The 19,130-nt window shown below is 42.6% G+C and overlaps 1 protein-coding gene across 3 annotated transcripts in view; it reads right to left on the bottom strand.

Annotated features, from left to right (window-relative positions):
- The window catches only part of BOC (BOC cell adhesion associated, oncogene regulated), a 68,271-nt gene that overhangs the window by 13,245 nt on the left and 35,896 nt on the right, over window positions 1-19,130 (bottom strand). For all 3 annotated transcript variants that reach the window (XM_035114402.2, XM_035114401.2, XM_035114404.2), the window contains exons 4-8: window positions 9,394-9,540; window positions 8,371-8,514; window positions 7,665-7,958; window positions 5,829-6,101; window positions 4,104-4,402 (exon numbers count right to left, since the gene is read on the bottom strand). In XM_035114402.2, coding sequence (XP_034970293.2) covers window positions 4,104-4,402; window positions 5,829-6,101; window positions 7,665-7,958; window positions 8,371-8,514; window positions 9,394-9,540 — 1,157 coding nt within the window. The remainder of the gene's footprint in view (window positions 1-4,103; window positions 4,403-5,828; window positions 6,102-7,664; window positions 7,959-8,370; window positions 8,515-9,393; window positions 9,541-19,130) is intronic.

Here is a 19,130-nt window from a genome sequence, read left to right as displayed (position 1 = left end):
AACCTGGCAAACCAAAGGCCTATATCGCCTAACAGACTTCTATAAAAATAACATACCTCTGACAACACAAGAAATACAGGATAAACTAGAAGACACCCAAATACCCTGGTTAGCACAACACCAATTACATGCCCTCTTAAACAAGCCAGCAATAAAATTAGCAGCAACAAGACCCCTGACACCTTTTGAAAACCTCCTAACAACAAAGGGTCTCGGCAAAGGGATGGTATCTGCAATATATAAAATACTGCTCCAAAATACCACAAACTCCCCAGACACAATAAAAAAACAATGGGAAGAAGACATAGGCTATGAGATTAACCCCACTCAGTGGACCAGAATGTGGTCTAAACCCCCCTTTAAATCCATATCAGCAAAAAGGAAAGAACTCACTCTGAAAACCATCTACAGGTGGTACCTAACACCACGAAAACTAGCACTAATACGCCCAGGAACCTCATCAAAATGCTGGAGAGGATGCACCTCAACAGGCACATATTTCCACATGTGGTGGGAATGCCCCAAAGCCCAACAATTCTGGAGAACAACCGTAAGAGAAATAGGTAAAATAACCCAACAAACATTAGAACCTACCCCAGAACTGGCCCTGCTAAACATCTTCCAGGACAATAATGCCCACCTACATCACAAAGAACTCATAACCCACTTACTCTCAGCTACCAGAAACACCATAACCAGACACTGGAAAGACCTGGCAGGAGTAAACATGGATCAGTGGTACCAGACGGTATGGGAAACAGCCCTACTAGAAAAATTAACCAATAAGTTGAAATTGACACGGGGTCAAATAGAAGAAGACGGCTTCACCCCAGTATGGCTCCCCCTTATCACATACACAGCCCAACAAGACAACGACAGAAATCCACCAACAGCATACAAATCAATATGGCTAACCTGACCCAGAACACCCGCCCACCCTACTCACATAAAACAGACCACCACAGCCAATCACAAAAGAAAACTATATCCTAGGCCAACCCCACCAACTCTCACCATCAAAGGAAAACAAATGCACAACAAAGAACCTGCACAACCGATGCTGACAACCCCCCCCACACACTTTAAGTAAACTAGAAACATTGTCACACCACCCCCACCCCCTCTCCTTATCTACCGCTCTCCCCCTTTTCCTCCCCAATGTCTCAACGATTGAAACTGATCTGTAAAAAAGCTATGAGAGACATTGCCCAAGTCTTTGTAAACTGAGAAAACCTTTAATAAAAATTTACAAAAAAAAACAAAACTGCTGTGTTAGTGACACCCCCCCCCCCAGGACACAAGCAAGTACGGAGGTCCTGGGCTCTCCAAATGACAAGACCCCTGCTCTCTCAGCCTTGCGATGTGGTCTAAAGGAAAGCAGAGCAATATGCTTGGCACCAGGAGTTGTCGGAAGAAGGCATACAAAGTGCCACCCAACCGTCTTATGGACTCCACTCTGGATTTTTGTTGGGTTTACTCCTTAACCATTTTTTCTCCCAAAGATATCCCGCAAGGCACTGGAGGTTTAGGATCAGAGTTTTCCTTCTCTTAGATGGGCTACTTTTCCAGGCTGGTAAGACCCATCTGCCCCTCACTACAGCACATGCAGAAATAAAGCCTAAGCAAATGCAACTGAAACAAATGCATTATTGCTTCATTTTTTTAACCCAACTCTCCTTCCCTCCCCTTCCTTTATGTTTTTCCCAGTTTAAATTTTAGATTGTCTTGTATTCTGCAAAGTGTCATGCATACTGACAAGAGCAGTTTGGATTTGAGTAGTAATGACAACAGCAAGAATGCTATGACAAGTAAATTCTCAGAAGCATTAAGCTACTTTGCAGCATGATCTTATTAAATTGATACCACTCAGAGGAACCCCTTTACAATTCCATGTTGTAACAGTCCTGCTAATAGCAATTGAGAATTATAAAATAAAATTGTTTAAACATGTGTGCTACATATATAAAATAATCACTGGCAAACTGGTATAAGATAACATATGAATAAAGTAACACGGGAAAGCTGCCTGTTATCTAGCTCACAATGCTCTACACTTGTTGGCAATGGCTCTCTCTCCTACCAGGAGATTCTGGGAACTACAGAACCTGGGAACTTTTGCATGTAATACAAGTACTTGATTACTGAACTACAGCCCTTCCATCTGAATAGAAGGAGATTAAGATTATTAGCTATTTCCCAGTCAAAAATAACCATATGACAATGAAAGAGCTGTATCATCAACAATGCAGAGCTGTCAGAGAGATAAACAACTACCTGACATTTAGAAAATACCTAAAGGCAGCCCTGTTTAGGGAAGTTTTTAGTTTGTGATATTTTGATGTGTGTTGGAAGCCGCCCAGAGTGGTGGGGGGACCCGGCCAGATGGGCGGGGTATAAATAATAAATTGTTGTTGTTGTTGTTGTTGTTGTTGTTGTTGTTGTTGTTGTTGTTGTTATGTATCATCAAGAATTAGAGGGGGGGGAATGAACACCCCCAAGGGAGAGAACTCCAATATCTACTTAGCAACTCCAAACTACACAGGTTGTGCATCTGTGCATTTACCAAACAGTTATAGGTTGTATCCAACTCTTTCCCTCCGTCCCTCCGCTCACTGCAGGCTCTTACCTCCAGTGAAATTTTCCATGAATGTGACAAAGAGGGAGGCTTTTTTTTTTTTTTGCAAAGATCCCCTTTGTCTGGAGCAGATGGGGGGCATAGGGGACTGGAAAAGGATTAGGAATCGCTGAAATCACATTACATTGGTGAAAGGCTCTTATAGGCTACAGTGTCTTCTTTGAATTGGAAACAAGACTACAATTTTGTCCTAAAAAAGAAAATTTTGCCTCCAATAGGAAAATGCCATATTTATCACAGATAGTTGTAAACAAACCTGCAATCTGAAATGAGCAGAACTACTTGTCCACCGGCAAATATCTGAATTCTGGTAGTTGATACCCATTGCTACTAATTCCCTCAATCAATTGACTTATTAGGTAGGTACCACTTCTCTATTCACCACTATTCCCATCTCCCAAGGAATATGTAATCACAATGTTATAATTTGTGCTGTGGAAGTATTGAACAAAGCTGCATAGGGTTAACGAGTTTTCAGTGCTATCTTTAGTTAAAAGATTTCTAAGTAGTCCAGGTTATTTAGTTAGCACATGTAGTACACGTGGGCACTCCATAAACTGGATGGTATCCAATGCAGAATACACCCACTGAAATAAATTAACATTACTTAGTCCTATCCACTGTTTTCCATACGTCATATCTGAGTATGACTTAGCTGGATAAAACTCTCTGAAATGCACTTACACCTCAAGTAAACACATGTCAGAATAGATTTATTGAAATGAGCTCTGATATAATCATGTTTATTCAGAATTTGGCTAAACCCAGCTTCTCCTTTACATAAAGCCCATTTCAGGGTGTCTTGTCTTGTTACCAGCCACACAAATAAAAGTGATAGCAGGGTTAAAGGCCTGTAAAGGCCTTTAAGATACAAGAAAGAATCTCCAGCTGAGAATTTGCTCTGTGCTGGAAACATATTAGTCCTAAGTGCAGTGACCCATGGTGACTCCCTCTGACCCAAGAGCCTTCCAGGTGAAGCGGCTGAAAAAAGAGAGACCACAACCAACGAACAAAGCAAGGAAGGGACATGCAGCAAGCTAAGATACCATGATGGTCTGGAATCATTACTGGAATCTGTCTTATGGTAATGATAAGTTCATCAAAAGAGGAGGGAGGGTAGTGGGAAGAAATGCCCCAGACTAAGTAAAGTATAGTAAAGTATATGCATAATCACAGGGTTATGTACATCCTGGGTTTGCCCCTATTCACTGATACATACATCTCTGCAGTTCTCTCTCCCATGCTGACCTCAAACTTGCACCAAAGCACCCACTTCCTTATGCATGTTCCTTACACTGCTATCACTCACTGACATTCAGAGACCGCACACAGGGCAAATATCTTGCCCATCCAAAAGACGGGCTGCTCCTACCTAAACTGGCAAGAAAGTGTAAGCTATACAGAGCTTTCCAGAGAAACTGTGATTCAGCATCATGATCAGAAATTAGTTAAAAAGGAATGTGCTAACCTTGCGGTGTTTTACAACATAGTAGAGGACTGGGGCTCTGCCATCATGCCGTGGTTTCCACAACAGCTCATATGAATCAGTTTTAGTAGTCCGGGGAGAGCTAAGGATGACTGGGGCCTCAGCTGGAGACACCAACTCTTTGGTAGTACATTGAACAGACACAGATGGTGTCGTGGGCCTGGGTCTTAGGAAGTTTGCTTTGTCTTTCAGCATTTTTTCACTATTGCTAAGCAGGGTAGGTGACAAGGCAGACTGAGCTGAATCGGCAACAGAACCTTGCTGTGGCTTCAGAGTTGTTCCTAGAAGGCAAGAGAGAGGATGTTTTGAACAAACGCTGGAGCACTTAACACATGTCTTAAAACTGATACCCACTTACTCCCATCGATCAGGAAAAGGTGAATATGTATATATATATATATATATATATATATAGAGAGAGAGAGAGAGAGAGAGAGAGAGAGAGAGAGAGAGAGAGAGAGTGCGTGCACTTATTAGGGTTTTCTTAGCACTGCAGTAGAATAACACCCATTAAGTTGGGTAAGTTTCCATTCCTGCTATAAACTATTACATGAGTCTTCAGATGGCTTTAGGCTTCTTCCTCTTAACTTAGCAAGCCTAACTTTTTCATAGGCTTTTGGCTCCTTTAGAAGATAGAAAGTCTGCTTTAGGTAGCCAGAGGGGACGCTCTAAGCACCTGGGATTTTGGTGCACTAGGCATCAGCCTACTCTTGTCTACACAAAGTCCTGGAATACCTGCTCCCTGCCTTGCAGGCCTTTTCCCACTTGGCCTGAGAAGGTGGGCCCCAGACTGACTCCAGCTACAAAAGCTCTTGGGCTGGGGCACTTTTTTGGGGGGGGCTGTTTTGGGGGGAATTGTTGCTGTTGGTTTTGTGTATTTTTATTTTAGATCTTGTTGTAATTTTTGTGGAAACTGTTCAGTTTGGTTCTGTCTGTTTATTTATTTATTTTTTATGTTGTAGTTTAATATTTTGTTTATGTTGTAACCCACCTTGAGCATGGTCTGAACTGTGGAAGAGTGGCATACAAATACAAATGTTTGTCACAATCACCTATTTTATCACTTCAGCACTGAATTTTTACAAATATTTAGTCATTTTGATTTTTGTAAGCTGCTCTTAGTGTTGGTATTGCGGCTGAAGTGTGGAGGGTAATTCAGACACTCAGACACTTAATACATATGTAAATGGACAGATAAAGAATTTAAGAAGCTCAGTCCATGAAATAGAGCTATGCAGGGAAAGCACCTTTCTCCCTAAGTACTGAGGGACCTACTCAAGATACAACCTGGATGTGTTCAGGTTCATTTCTCCAATACTCTGAAAGCCATACATCTGAGAAGTAGGAATCTCAGGAAATTCCTTTCCAGATCAGAAACTAACTTGAGCTGCATGACTTGGCATAAACAGAGAATGAGCAGCCCCATGTATAGACAGATACACCCCTAATACTAATAGCAATGAGATACTATTTAGGGAAGTTTTTAATGTTTAATGTTGTATTCTGTTTTTAATATTTGGTTGGGAGCTGCCCAGAGTGGCTGGGGAAACCTAGCCAGATGGGTGGGGTATAAAATAATAATAATAATAATAATAAATAATAATAATAATAATAATAATAATATACTTTCTTTTGCTGCTCAAAGTGCTTTACAATTCTTATTTCATTATCCCTATATGAACCTTTTGAACTTCACTTTGGACTTACCAGGCCCAGTAGTCCTCAGCTGGACCATAGCCTGTGCACTCCCAACTTCATTCTCTGCCATGCACTGATATATCCCTTCATCCTCAGGCCCCACACTGGAGACACGTAGGGCCTTGCGAGAGAGTTGCATTCGGTGGCTGGAGAAGAGAGGAACTGCATTACGCAGCCACACAACTGATGGCTGGGGGTTCCCCCGAACCTTGCAGATGAACTTTGCACTTTGACCCCATGAGATGATCTGCTGAGATAGTACCATGACAACCTCTGGGGGTTCTGAAAAGGAAAGAGAGTTACAATTCAAATTAATGGGGGGGGAGCAGGTGTGAGAACAACCATTCACCTCTGAAACAGGCAGAACTGAAATATTTGTAGCTACCCTCCTACGTTGCTGTGTTATAAACGGGGTTATGAAGACGGCAATACCCAAACCTATTTATTCTTGTGCGCAGCCATTAAGTGTCCTATATGTAGATCCTTCGTGTATTTCAAAAGTTATCTTTCGGAGATCGTAGAATAATAGAATCTTACGAGTTGGAAGGAACCAAGGGTCATCTAGTCCAACCCCCTGAAATGCAGGAATCTCAGCTAAAGCATCCATGACAGATGGGCAGTCACTACGCTCTTCTACAGCCACAGGCTCTAGACCGGAAGACTAATGGACCTATTCATTAATTAAATCTCTTCCAAGAGCTCCCTGATCCAGGTTCTTGGGCAAAGGACCTAGGTAAAACCTTATGTGTTGAATTCTATAAATCAACTCCTTCAAGAACAACTGCCTGTTTTGTGTGTTTCTTTTATATGCATGTATACCAGGTAATCCTATCAAATTGGGCTTATTATGCAGGTAGATGAAGCAGCCTTCTTGACTGGCCAGGGATTACCTAGCCTGCATTAGCTTATAGCCCAGACATTTATTTCCTTTAAAAAGGAAATGCCTCTGTCTTTTTGCTTGATCATTAAGCTTGGCATACTATATATTGATATCTTTTTAATTTCTTTGTGAGATACTCAAAGGACCAAATTCACCCAAGGATCTTTAAATTACAGTTCAGCTAAAAGTGCATGCCTGCTTTTCACAGCACATTCCATCTAGCTTAGAGCATTTTTAGTTACTGAATACAATTTTCTGTCTTTTGATTATATTTATGTGTGTGTGCCTAGAATTACTGTGCCTCGATAAATAACTCAGTTTTAATCCTCTGGCTCTTTTTTTGGAAAGTCAAAGCTTTGGCTCTGCCCTCAAAGCTTACTTAGGCAGTCATTAGGAGTTAGGCCCCTGAGTGAAATCTAAGCTGGAGGAATTTTGCTTGTGAGCATTAAATTGCACCTCAAAAACAGTTCTGAAATATATGACGATGTGGGATTACCAAGAGCAGTCTCCAGACCAGGGTCTCCAAACTACGGCCCCCGGGCCGGATGCGGCCCAATCGGCCTCCCAATTCGGCCCGCAACGACCCCCGCCGCCCGCTGCCGCCGCCCGCTCTTACGGCGTGCAGCGCGGCGACGATCTTAAAAATCGGCAAAAAATCGCCGAAAATCCTTTGTGCGCATGCGTATGGGCCTCTCCCGACCCGGAAGAGGTCATTTCCGATGCACTTCCGGGTCGGGGGAGGCCCATACGCATGCGCACAAGCGATTTTCGGCGATTTTTTCCCGCCCGTGTGCGTGTGCGCATGCGCACGGGCGGGCACTCCCCCGCCCTCCGGCCCGCTGCGCGCGCACTCCCCTGCCCTCCGGCCCGCCGCGCGGTAAGTCTGGGGACCTCTGCTCCAGACCATGGTTGTAGCTGCTGGGTCTAACAGGAGAGAAGAGGGAGGAAAATGAAGTAGTACTCACCAAACACTTGAACATTGTAGAGAATGAATGCTGCTGCAGCCTCACCCATGCCATTGTCAGCCATACAGCTGTAGGTCCCTGAGTCTTCCTCACTGATTGCATCAATTAGGAGATTGCTGAGAAGGAATCGAGTCTTGTTGTAGCCAGAGACATTGGAACCATCCTTAGCCCATGTGACACGTGGAGGTGGAATCCCACTAGCCACGCATTCAAGGATTAGAGTTTGACCCTTAGTGACAATGATGGTCTGAGCCTCTGGGGGATAAATTATGCGAGCTGCCTCAGCTGTGGAGCCTAGTAGTACCAAGAGAGAAATCAGTGAAACAAAATTAAGACAGCCTTGTAGAACAGGACAAGATGCATTATGTAGGCAGAAAAGCCTATTGGGGTAAAAAAGCCACTAAACAGGAAGTTTCACCAACTGGAATTTCATCAACTCCATCACTCCATATATACGGTAATACCAAAAGCAACAGAAAATGTACAATGAAGCCTTATGCTTGTGAGATAAGTTTCTGCTACCTGCACTGCAAGAGGATAATTTGAATTTAACACTCCTGTATAGAAAGCAAGCTCTCAAATATGAAGGGCTTGTGTAAAACATGCAGCTTAAAAGGACTGCATTTGGTGGCACCTGCAAAATGGGACCACCACCTTAAGACAGCCTGAAGCCAATGAACCCAAATATTTGGAAGAAGTGACTTACGTCTCACACGGAGCTTCTCGCTAGACACCGATGTTTTTACTTCCTGGGTGATAGGGTTGTAGGCCGCACATTTGTAAGTTCCCTCATCGTCTTGGCTTGCATTGACTATCTGAAGATTCCCAGATGGCATGATCAGATAGTTATCTGTTAAGATAAAGGAGCAAGAGGGAAAATCCGTATTATACAATTTCTAGCATACTGTAAACACAAAAGGAACATTATCGAGTAATAATAAGAGAAGCAGAATAAGTTTCCAGCTAAAACTGAGAGAAAGAAAATGGTGAGTGGTTGGAAGAATGGAATAAAAAGATTTGAGTAAAAAAAAATCAGCTTTAATTCTCATGGCAAACCTGGTATGATAATTAGAACATCATTCGGTTTTATTATTAAAATAAGGGATTCACTCATCCTCCCAGCACTTCCCAGCTTTCAGATATTTCTTTCACAGGTATATTTTTAGTGCTTCAATAAAGTTACAGGACAGTCAAGAAATTGCTCCCGAGTGAGGACCGAAATGTGGAGCCATGAAAGACTATGTCTACTATACAGAAAGCCATAGCCCTTAAGAGAACTCAGAAAAATGATTGTACAGATCAGCCCAAAAGGCACAGTCAGAAGGTGTAAGGTAAAGGCAAAGGGACCCCTGACCATTAGTTCCAGTTGCGGACAACTCTGGGGTTGCGGCGCTCATCTCACTTTACTGGCCAAGGGAGCTGGCATACAGCTTCCTGGTCATGTGGCCAGCATGACTAAGCCACTTCTGGCGAACCAGAGCAGCGCACGGAAACGCCGTTTACCTTCCTGCTGGAGCGGTACCTATTTATCTACTTGCACTTTGATGTGCTTTCGAACTGCTAGGTGGGCAGGAGCAGGGACCGAGCAACAGCAGCTCACCCCGTCGCGGGGATTCGAACCGCCGACCTTCTGATCAACAAGCCCTAGGCTCTGTGGTTTAAGGTAAGTGAGATATAAAGCAGCCACCAATTCCAGTTTCTCTTCCTTCGTAAGCCAGTCACAACTCACCTCTGGAGACCTCCAGCCATTCATGTTTCACACTGTAGCGAACCTGGGCCTTTGGGTGGCTTTCAGGAAGATCACAGGCAATTACAGCTGTATTTCCCTCATCAACTTCTATCACATGCTGGCCATTGTATTTGAAGTCTTTGAGATCTGTTTAAGAGGATAGCAACAGGATCTGTTAAAAGCTGAACTGCTGGGCTTTACACATGGGAGAGAAGTAAAAGTGGTGGACAATGCAAGTAGATTAAAAAGAATCACAAGGGGGGTGCTCAAGGTTTTGCATTTATTACAAACTGAAGAAGCTTATATCCTTTCCATGAGATTATATCACAATCTCATGTACTGTTGAAAAACTCCCAAGAACCATAGCATATGCAGCTGTCTGAAATATGACCATTTCTTATGCCTCAAGTGCTCGTTCTTTCCTAAACTCCTGATCCTAAACCTAGAAATAAAGAACAAACTGCATGCTGGAAGGTAACGGGGTTCTAAGCTCTCCATTTCCTTTGCAATACTGTACTATTGTGGAGTGCTCACTTGTAAGAAATGCAGGTGGACAAGAGAAGGGTACTTAATCTTCCCTCTCTCCACTCCCACCCTCCACATTCAGTCCAGCAAATTCCCCAACAATGTCAGGTTTTAAATATTTTTCTTTAGCTGGGCTCCACAACAAGCCTAGGCAGGAGAAACATGACCTGGGTGGGATGTTTTCAGGATAGAAATTGGATGCACAGGAGGAGTTAAGCCATACTGCCAAGTGTCTTCCAATCTCCCCTTCGCAAATAGCGAATATAATAATAATAATAATAATAATAATAATAATAATAATAATAATAATAAATTATTTATACCCCGCCCATCTGGCTGGGTTTCCCCAGCCACTCTGGGAGGCTTCCAACAGAAAAATAAAACACAATAATCTATTAAACATTAAAAGCCTTCCCATCACCTTGACAATATGTGGGTAGGATGACGCTTTTGCCAATGTGACACCTAGTTCACTGATATCAATAGGATTTACATGCAAGTGTGCTTGAGAGTGCAGCCTTTGTCTCTCCAGGAGTCATTTGGGGAGTTTCCTGAAGGCATGGTCCTGTTTTCATGGTGTACAAAGGATGGATGTATGCAGTTGCTGGGCAAAGGCAGTATGCCACTAAGCAAATCATAATGCCTCTGGATTGATTGATTGATTGATTGATTGACTTTTAAGTGGAAACAGATTGAATAGCCCAACTGATTTTTTACTTGTTATCTTCTGTTTTCTTTATTCTTATAACTATTTAATTTCGTTGCCACATCAAATAGGAGTGTAGACTAGAGCTGATCTCTTTTGAAATTATCCATTATGACCATATGATTTCCAAATACCTATCACATTGCCTGGCGTGCTCTGGTCCAAGGTGTCATGTAGAGTCGGACACGACTAAACAACAACAAATCACACTGCTTTGCAAGGTAAGGCATTTATTATCTGGTGAAGCCCTTTTAGCACCCAAACACACATACACAAACAATGAATTTGGAATGGGGAGCTATGCGCTGGCAGAGTTATGCTAGTGTCACTCCATAGGTGGAGGCAGACACAGCTGTTCTGGCCTGGGCAGTGAGAGACCTCCATTCCTTACAACCTACCCCACAACAAGGCAAATCAGGCGGTTCGGTTCTTCCCTAAACTGCTAGTGTGGGAAGCAATTTAGCCCACTACCGCAAGCCCCCCAGAACAGATAATCAGTTCTCAAAACAAACCGAGACTTTTATGAAGCAGTAGTCACTTTCAAAGTGTATTGCCATAACCATAATAAACAAGCTTAAAACTTCATTATTGTTCAAAACAGAAACCCATATCAACAGGGAACAGTTATTCAGCTTTGTATGTTTGTAATCAAATTATAATTGTTGATGATACTGGTCCTAATGTTCTACTGTTATGAACCATGAGAAAGAGAGAAATATAATGGGTTTTCAGATATACTTGCAAAATTAACATTACAGAGCAAGAGAGAGAGAGAGAAAGGTTTCTTATTGAGGTCTACTTTGTCTGCTAAACTAGTTGGCTGCACTATTCTCTGGGCTCTTAGGAGCAAAACAACCAACAAAGAGGTCCTTTAAAAGTGAGAATGAGTATACCAGATCAAGAGGGATGGATCAAGTTTCATCGGAGAAGGTATTTGAAGTGACACCTGCCTTTGCTTGCCTGCCTGCCAGTACATTTGAGAAATCCATTAGGAGGGAATGTTTGCACAAGTTCTCACCACAACCAGCCAAAAAACCCCAACAACCTCAGCCTTCCTTCTTCCTCTCTTCCCTGCTGTTTTCTCTATTACTGTGTCTGAACACTTCTTAACCATCTGCACAGGATTTCAAGAATCAGGTGCCCAAAACTGAAACCTCTAATGAATTTGTCATATAATAACAACTTTCTATTTCACTGGTTCTTGCTCTAGTAAACCCCTTTCCTTATCTAGCAAAACAATAGTATCTCAGAGATACAATGCCATCTTTACAATGCAAAGACTTACAATGCAAAGTTCTGTGGGGCAATGCAATGAGAGTCTGAGTGACCTACATATAATGAGTGGTGTTAGAACTGTGATTTCCAATGGTGAGGCAGGTTGTACCAGTATGTCATGGGTGTTTTGAGAGTGGCTCGCTAGTTTGTTAGCAGGTACTGAGGACTCCAGAGCAGAAAACAGTTAAAGGGGACTCCAGTTCTGGGTATGGGATTACAATTATCAAGTGAGTCATAGACATAGACCACTGCCAGTGAATTCCCTTGATCAAATGTTGAAAAAAAATCACTATATCAAACTCCAGGTTCTTCCAGAAATAGGAATAATTTTCTAAGCTCATATGAAATCCAAAGGGCCTTTGTTTGATACATATTACATCTCCTAATGATAAAACATGCACAAAATAACTACTGTACAGTATTATGTTTGGAAATATCAAGATGAACTACTGAAGCCTTTGCCCACAGCACTCCTTCCTGGAATGTCTTCAGTGTGGGATGATTGTTGTGGCAAATATATGCTTCAACCCAGTAGCTATGTGGGATCCTGTTAATCTGGCTTTAATTAAAGAACTCGCATCTAGTCCTCATGGTTTCTTGTAGTGCTATCTTCCTCAAACTGCCAAGCCCTGAGTTAAACCAAATGCCCTCTTAGCAGTGGAACCTCACTGATCCACATTGGGTTTGTGCGGTTGACAGCATCCTTTCTTCCCCATCATCCCAATATGATATGGGAAAATGAGAGCTCAGAAGGAGATGCTTATGACTATCCCATCTGTGGCTTCAGTAGGGAGTCAGACATGTCCTGTTCTACTCCTTTCCTAATGCTTGTGTGGAATTACTACCGTACCCCAGTGCAGCAGTAGAGTGTATGCACACAACTGTGAGCAAGAACCTTTCTGCGCATTCATTTGAGGAATAAAGGACTGGTTCTGATCGAGGGGCTGAAGGTTTGGAAGGCTGTACGAATTCAAGAATTTTGAGAAACAATGTAGTAAATAGAAAGAAACAGCTCTGTGCTGCATCATGCCCTGCTCTAAAAACACGTTTGCTAGGTCCAAAGGCTAAAAGGACTCCTTAACGTCAAGAAATGAGTTAAACTGAAGGGAAAATTTCACAAAATATAGATATCAAGTATTGCTTCACTTAAGCGCTGTGATAAGAAAAGTTGCACCAATACCCCTTACTGCACCAGTTCTCAATTTTAACCTTCAGCTGAAAACTACAAATAAGCCCTTCATTTTCATAAGACTGGAGTCTGGGATTTTTGCCTGCAAAGTTTGTGATTTGGTAGCCTACGATTCCTGACTTCTTTCATATGACCCGTGCTAGTGAGAGGGTGTGCCGTCTACAGTTGGACTGGATCAATGCAAGTATTCAGGCAGCCGGGACAGCAAAAACTAGAACAGCCTGTGAACTGAAAACTATGGCCAAGTCTCTATTGGCAGACTGGAAGAGTGGAAAAATATGTTTTCTTTCTCTGGGATTTATACCAGCTCTCCAACAGCAAAAGACAGCTCTGGCTCCAAGGTTCTCCCACCCACGCTTATGGAAAAGTGACATGAAATTTCTCAAACAGGCTAATTAAAGCAAGATTGCTTCAAAAACATTTTTAAATAAAAAACAGCTCCCTTGGCAGCACTGCAAAAAACCTCCCCAAATGAAAAACGTATTAGCTGTCAGGAGAATATTTCCGTGCTAGTGCCTGGATTCAAGAAGGGAAGGAGGGGAGAGACTTAACAAAGACATAAAAATGATTTGCAGCAAACATGTTTAATGCTTCAGGAATGTCTTGGCATCATGCAACTAAAATAATAATAATAAAAGTAAAAAGAAGGTGTAAAGGGGTGAACTTCAGAAAAGTGATTAATTCTTTAAAGGCAGGCTGGGGATGGAGAGCCATGTTTCCACTGGGTATTGCAGACAGATGGGAGGTTAATTATTCACTCCAAGATATTGATGGGACAAAAATTAAGGAGAGGCTGGTGCTGACTTTATTTTCCTATTTCTCTTTCTCATGGGACAAATATTAGGAGACACAGAAAACAGTGGTGGGAGAAAAGAGAATTGAAAGCTTGGCTGCTGACATCACACATTTATCTGATCACCAAAATACAAATAGAATCAGGAAAAATTAATGTGCATCCTGGTGGTCCAAATTCATCACAGCCATTTTTGAATCCCAGAGCCAAGGCAAAGGCTCCAAAATTACTGGCAAAGGATATGTATGCACAAAAGCAGCTTTAAACAAAAAACAACCAAAGCCGTCTCAGCCAATGAGCAGAGAAAGAACAGCCCAACACTTCTGCAAGCCAAGCCACCAGGGAACAACTTTCTTTGCAGATGGAATATAAAACATTTTCTGCTATTACAAGGTTTGCTTGTAGAAGGAAGAGCAACCCAAGCACAGTTTCACAAGGGTAAGAATGGATTTTTCATAATAAAAAAGAACCATGACTTGTCTTCTGGAATGCATTTACATCTCTGGTACCTTTTTCACTTATGTCACTTTATTTTCCCCATGCCCTCAAATTCCCCAACAGGAAAACAGAGAAAATTAATCTCTGATCTATAGGAAGATCAGATTTCCACATCCATATTCTGTCACTTTTTACAATACTTGTGCAACTTGGTAGAGTATGCCTGCATCTTTGAACAGTAACCTAGCAAAAGTAATATGGTGTAACAGGGATATTCACACATTCGAGATTTGCCAGCTACATCATGCGCAGTTTGTAATGCACAGAAGGCTTATTTCAGTTGTGGCTCTCCATACATGTGGGGGGAAATGTAGCCACCTCCCTTGTCATGGGATATGTTACTAATATTAAATATACTGTATAGCTGCTCACCTGAAACACCTGAAACAAGCACAGGTCTATGTCTAACGCTCTGTCCTCTTGGCCTTCAACTGTCTCTTGAGAAAGCCAGTTATAATTGTATAGGCCTGGTTAAAACCATAGTTGAGAGAAAATTATGGCTTAATATGTACACACAGCAACATGAATGCTGCAAGTGGACTCTGCTCTCCACATTGCAGCACAAGAGGGAAAACAAGCCACTGTCTGGCTTGTCAAAGTGGCCAAACCCAGTCTCACGGTTTATATCTCCTAAACAGACAACAAGCAGTAAGTCAAGAACAAAGCTTGGTTGCTATTCATAGTTTGTTTGGAGAAAAAGAAAACACAAGCATGGGTTTGGATGTCACAACAAGCCAGACCCTGGCTTATTTACATACAGCACAGTAGCAGGGGAGCAGAGCAAGAACTTTCCAGCAGTGTGCACTAGCACACTGCATTCATATTAAACTATACATACAAAACAAACTATGATCTAATGTGCCATGCAAACAGGGTCATAGTAAATCATAGCAACAGCTCCACTTTTTTTGGGGGGAAGAGTTGTATGATGGAGTCTAGCCTTCGCCGCACCTGTAATTTTAAGATAGAAAACGAAAAAAAAAAAAAACCTAAGCCTTTGCCCAATAGAATTCCAAACTATAGAGGCTGAAGAAAAACTTTTTACCTTACATCATTGTGATGTTAGGTGCTGGATAGGTGGCCTACCTATCAAAATAGTTCATGGGGGTTGCGGGGGTTAGATCAATATCTTGCCCACCTGCCATATCCAGTTTCCCACACTTTAGCTAGAAGATAAAACCGCCTGTAATTACTACTGCATATTGGCAAGAAACTTTACAACTCAGCTTCAAGATTTTTGTTTGGTTTTGCAAAGAAGAAGGGGGGGGGAGAGAAGCCAAAGTGAAGAAAACAGATATACAACAAAAAGGCCTAGTGTGTTATTGCGAGCTTTGGAGTAAAACAGAGCAATTGTAAAGAAAACCTACCAACCCCCACACTGATGTTGCTTGGAACTTGAAATCTGTGTTCTATATATAAGCTCTTAAACTGAACTGAAATGTAAAGTTAAGAACATCTGCTGTCAGTTTGCCTTCGGTCCCAGATAACATATTGCTTTAAACTGGTGCTGTTCTTTACTTAGTTAGTTGCCATCCATCTTGCCCAAATTTGGTGATTTTTGCAAATTCCCCTTAAGTTTGTCCCCAGTTTCTGAAGGACTCAAATCCCATGATGGATACATAGCTGCCAAGTTATCCCTTTTTAAAGGGATTTTCCCTTATGCTGAATAGGCTTCCTCGCGAGAAAAGGGAAAACTTGGCAGCTATGGATGGATAACATTAGGCAGAAGAAAATGTACTAGACAGAATGAAGGGCTCCTGGGAGGAAATAAATTAAAAATAATTAAAATGACCAAATCTCCAAATATATTATTACATCAAATTCAGCAAAGGATTACTATAGAAGATGCAAGTTCAGGAAAAGAAAATGACTAAAGGCCTCTTTTAATGCAAAGCAGAATATGATATGTTTCACTGGTAATCCACATTTAAGCTACAGGAATAAAGAATGGTGGAGCACTTTGCCTGGCTCCCATTAAACTCTTGACTACATTGCTAACTCACTTCATATACAACGTAAGCAAACCTCTTCAAGTTGAAATGGCTATAATACTGTAGAACAAAGAATATCTGAGAGAAGAGCTACGTCCTACTGCAGGTGTTTAAACTGACTGTTGCTGTTTTGGTGTAACAGTGGTTGTGTAACCATGCTGTTCCTACAAGTCTATATAGCCCAGCAGCAACCAGCACAGATTAGTTCCTTTAATATTAGGAGACTGGGACTCTTAATGCACCCACAAAACATCATGGGCCAGATTCTGCTAAGTCATTATGCAACGGAAGTGATCACAGAGACCCTCTAGTGCAGGGCTGTCCAACAGGTTGATCGCAATCTACTGGTCAACTGTGGGATCCTCCCCCCAAAGATAAGAAAAGAAAAGAAAAGAAAAGAGAAGAAGAAAAGGAAAGGAAAGGAAAGGAAAGAAAAGAAAAGAAGCTGAACAACTTTGGCTTACCTAAAAAAAAGCTGAACAACTTTGGCTTCCCTAAGTTGTTTTTTTTAATAGTGGTTGTAGATCGCAGTCACTTGGAAGTTGGACAGCCCTGCTCTACTGCAACAAGACTTCCACCCCTTCTCTGAGCCCTCCTGAAATCTGTTTGGGAAGGTCACGAAAACTCCCAGAACAGCATTTCAGGGAGGAGAGGGGCGATCCTCCCATCTGGCAAACAGAAATGCTTACACTGACAGGATGATCACCTTAGCAAGATGTTGAATTCATGTAAGTTCACAGTTCCATTATCTCCACCTTTCTTACATACCTAAAATATATATCCTTCTATTCTCAGCTGCTGTGTTCATGTGCCACTTTCACAAATGTACTTTACGTGTACTTGCATACGTGCAGCACTCTATTGGAAACCCACATCCCCATATGCAAAGCTGTGCATAGCCACCCAAACTTGTGTATCACATATTCCATTTATCTCCTCACACCTCTACTATCACCATTATATAAATCCTATGTTTTCATTTCCTTCTCTCCCTCGCTGTAATTCTACCCTGGAAGTTCTTAGAGGGTGAAAATGGCTTTTCAAGATGGAGCCAACAGCTGTATCAAGGGACTTATCAGATTAGAGGCCCTGACAGAAGCAAAATGAAAAATGAGGTTTTTTGTTGTTGAAAAGACAGCTGCAAATGCCCCCAGGTCCCCAAAGATGCCTCTGTGCAAGGGTCACTACCCACTGCCACTTTGCAAAAAGCTAACACCCAGGTGTCCAGCTCCAGCTGAAGGCTGCTTTGATAGCTAAATAGTCCTCATAAAGGACTGCTGCCGCCGCTCTGCTGCTGGTGCTGCCCAGGGGAACTTGAAACAGCACAGAGTTCTTTTTAAAATGCTTTTTAAAGAATTTTTTATGTTTTTATCTTCTTTGGGGTGGTAGGTGGGAGGGATTTTTAGTTGGGTGTGGGAATCTGTTAAATTTTAGTGTATTTGTAATTTTTATTGTTTTTGGTTTTATTGTTTTATTGTGTTTGGGGTGGTAGGTGGGAGGGATTTTTAGTTGGGTGTGGGAATCTGTTAAATTTTAGTGTATTTGTAATTTTTATTGTTTTTGGTTTTATTGTTTTATTGTCTTTTTTGTACTCTTCTTTTGTTGAGTTCTTTGCTGTTTTTTACAGAGGTTTTATTTTGTTTTTAAGGGGAGGGGTCAGGGCTGCCCGGGAGGGGGTCCCAGCAAGCAAAATGGCTGGGGCAGATTCCACAGGGGTCTGTGCACTGGAACAACCGATCTCAGTGGTCACGGGTAGGAGGAGGAGTTACGCTAAGACCAGACCATGTCATTACCGAGGAGGCAGACTTAGTCGTTGTCTGAGGACTATCCCTGCCTCCAGGTCTGGTCCTGACCGGACGGATATTGGAATAGGCAAGGGATACCCACATGACCTGAAGGTGCTGCTGTGCAATGCCAGGTCGATGATGAATAAGACCACCGCCATTCACGACCTGATTGTGGATGGAGGATTTGACCTGGCATGTGTGACAGAGACCTGGTTGGAGGAAGCCGATGGGCCCGTTCTTGGCGCTGCTTGCCCACCAGGTTTCTCTTATGCACAGCAACCCAGGCCATCTGGGCGGGGAGGGGGGGTTGCAGTGATTTTTAGGAAGTCATTAGTTTGCACCAGGCGTCCTATTGGTAAGACGGAGTTTTCTGAGTGCATGTTCTGGAAGTTGGGCAATAGGGGCAGTACAGGATTCCTTTTGGTGTACCGACCTCCCCGCTGCACCAAGGATTCCCTGCCCGAGCTGCTTCAGGTCGTGTCGGATGTGCTCCTGGAGACACCTAGCTTGGTTGTCTTAGGGGATTTTAACATCCATGCCGACACGACCTTACAAGGAGCCGCTCGGGACTTCGTGGAAAGCATGGCCACCATGGGGCTGTCCCTGAATAAGTCTGGCCCAACTCATAGCCGCGGACATGCCTTGGACTTGGTGTTTACCTCTATGGATGTTGGTGATCTGACATTAAGTAAAAGCGAAACAAAAGAAGTGCCATGGTCAGATCACTTTCTGGTGCAACTGGACTTCTCCGCAACCCTTCCCCTCTGCAGGGAGGTGGGACCGATTCGGATGGTCCGCCCCCGCTACTTAATGGATCCAATTGGCTTCCAAAGAGTGGTAGGGGATGTTTTATCCCATGTCGATGGCCTTTCAGCTGATTCCCTGGTGGCCCGCTGGAATGCGGAGTTAACCAGCGCTATTGACTGTCTGGCTCCGAAGCGCCCTCTCAGATTGCATGGAGCCCGGACAGCCC

This window comes from Zootoca vivipara, chromosome 4 (assembly GCF_963506605.1).
Source record: "Zootoca vivipara chromosome 4, rZooViv1.1, whole genome shotgun sequence".
NCBI lineage: Eukaryota > Metazoa > Chordata > Lepidosauria > Squamata > Lacertidae > Zootoca > Zootoca vivipara.
The sequence above is the reverse complement of the archived record's forward strand: the minus strand, read 5'-3'. Positions and strand labels throughout refer to the sequence as shown.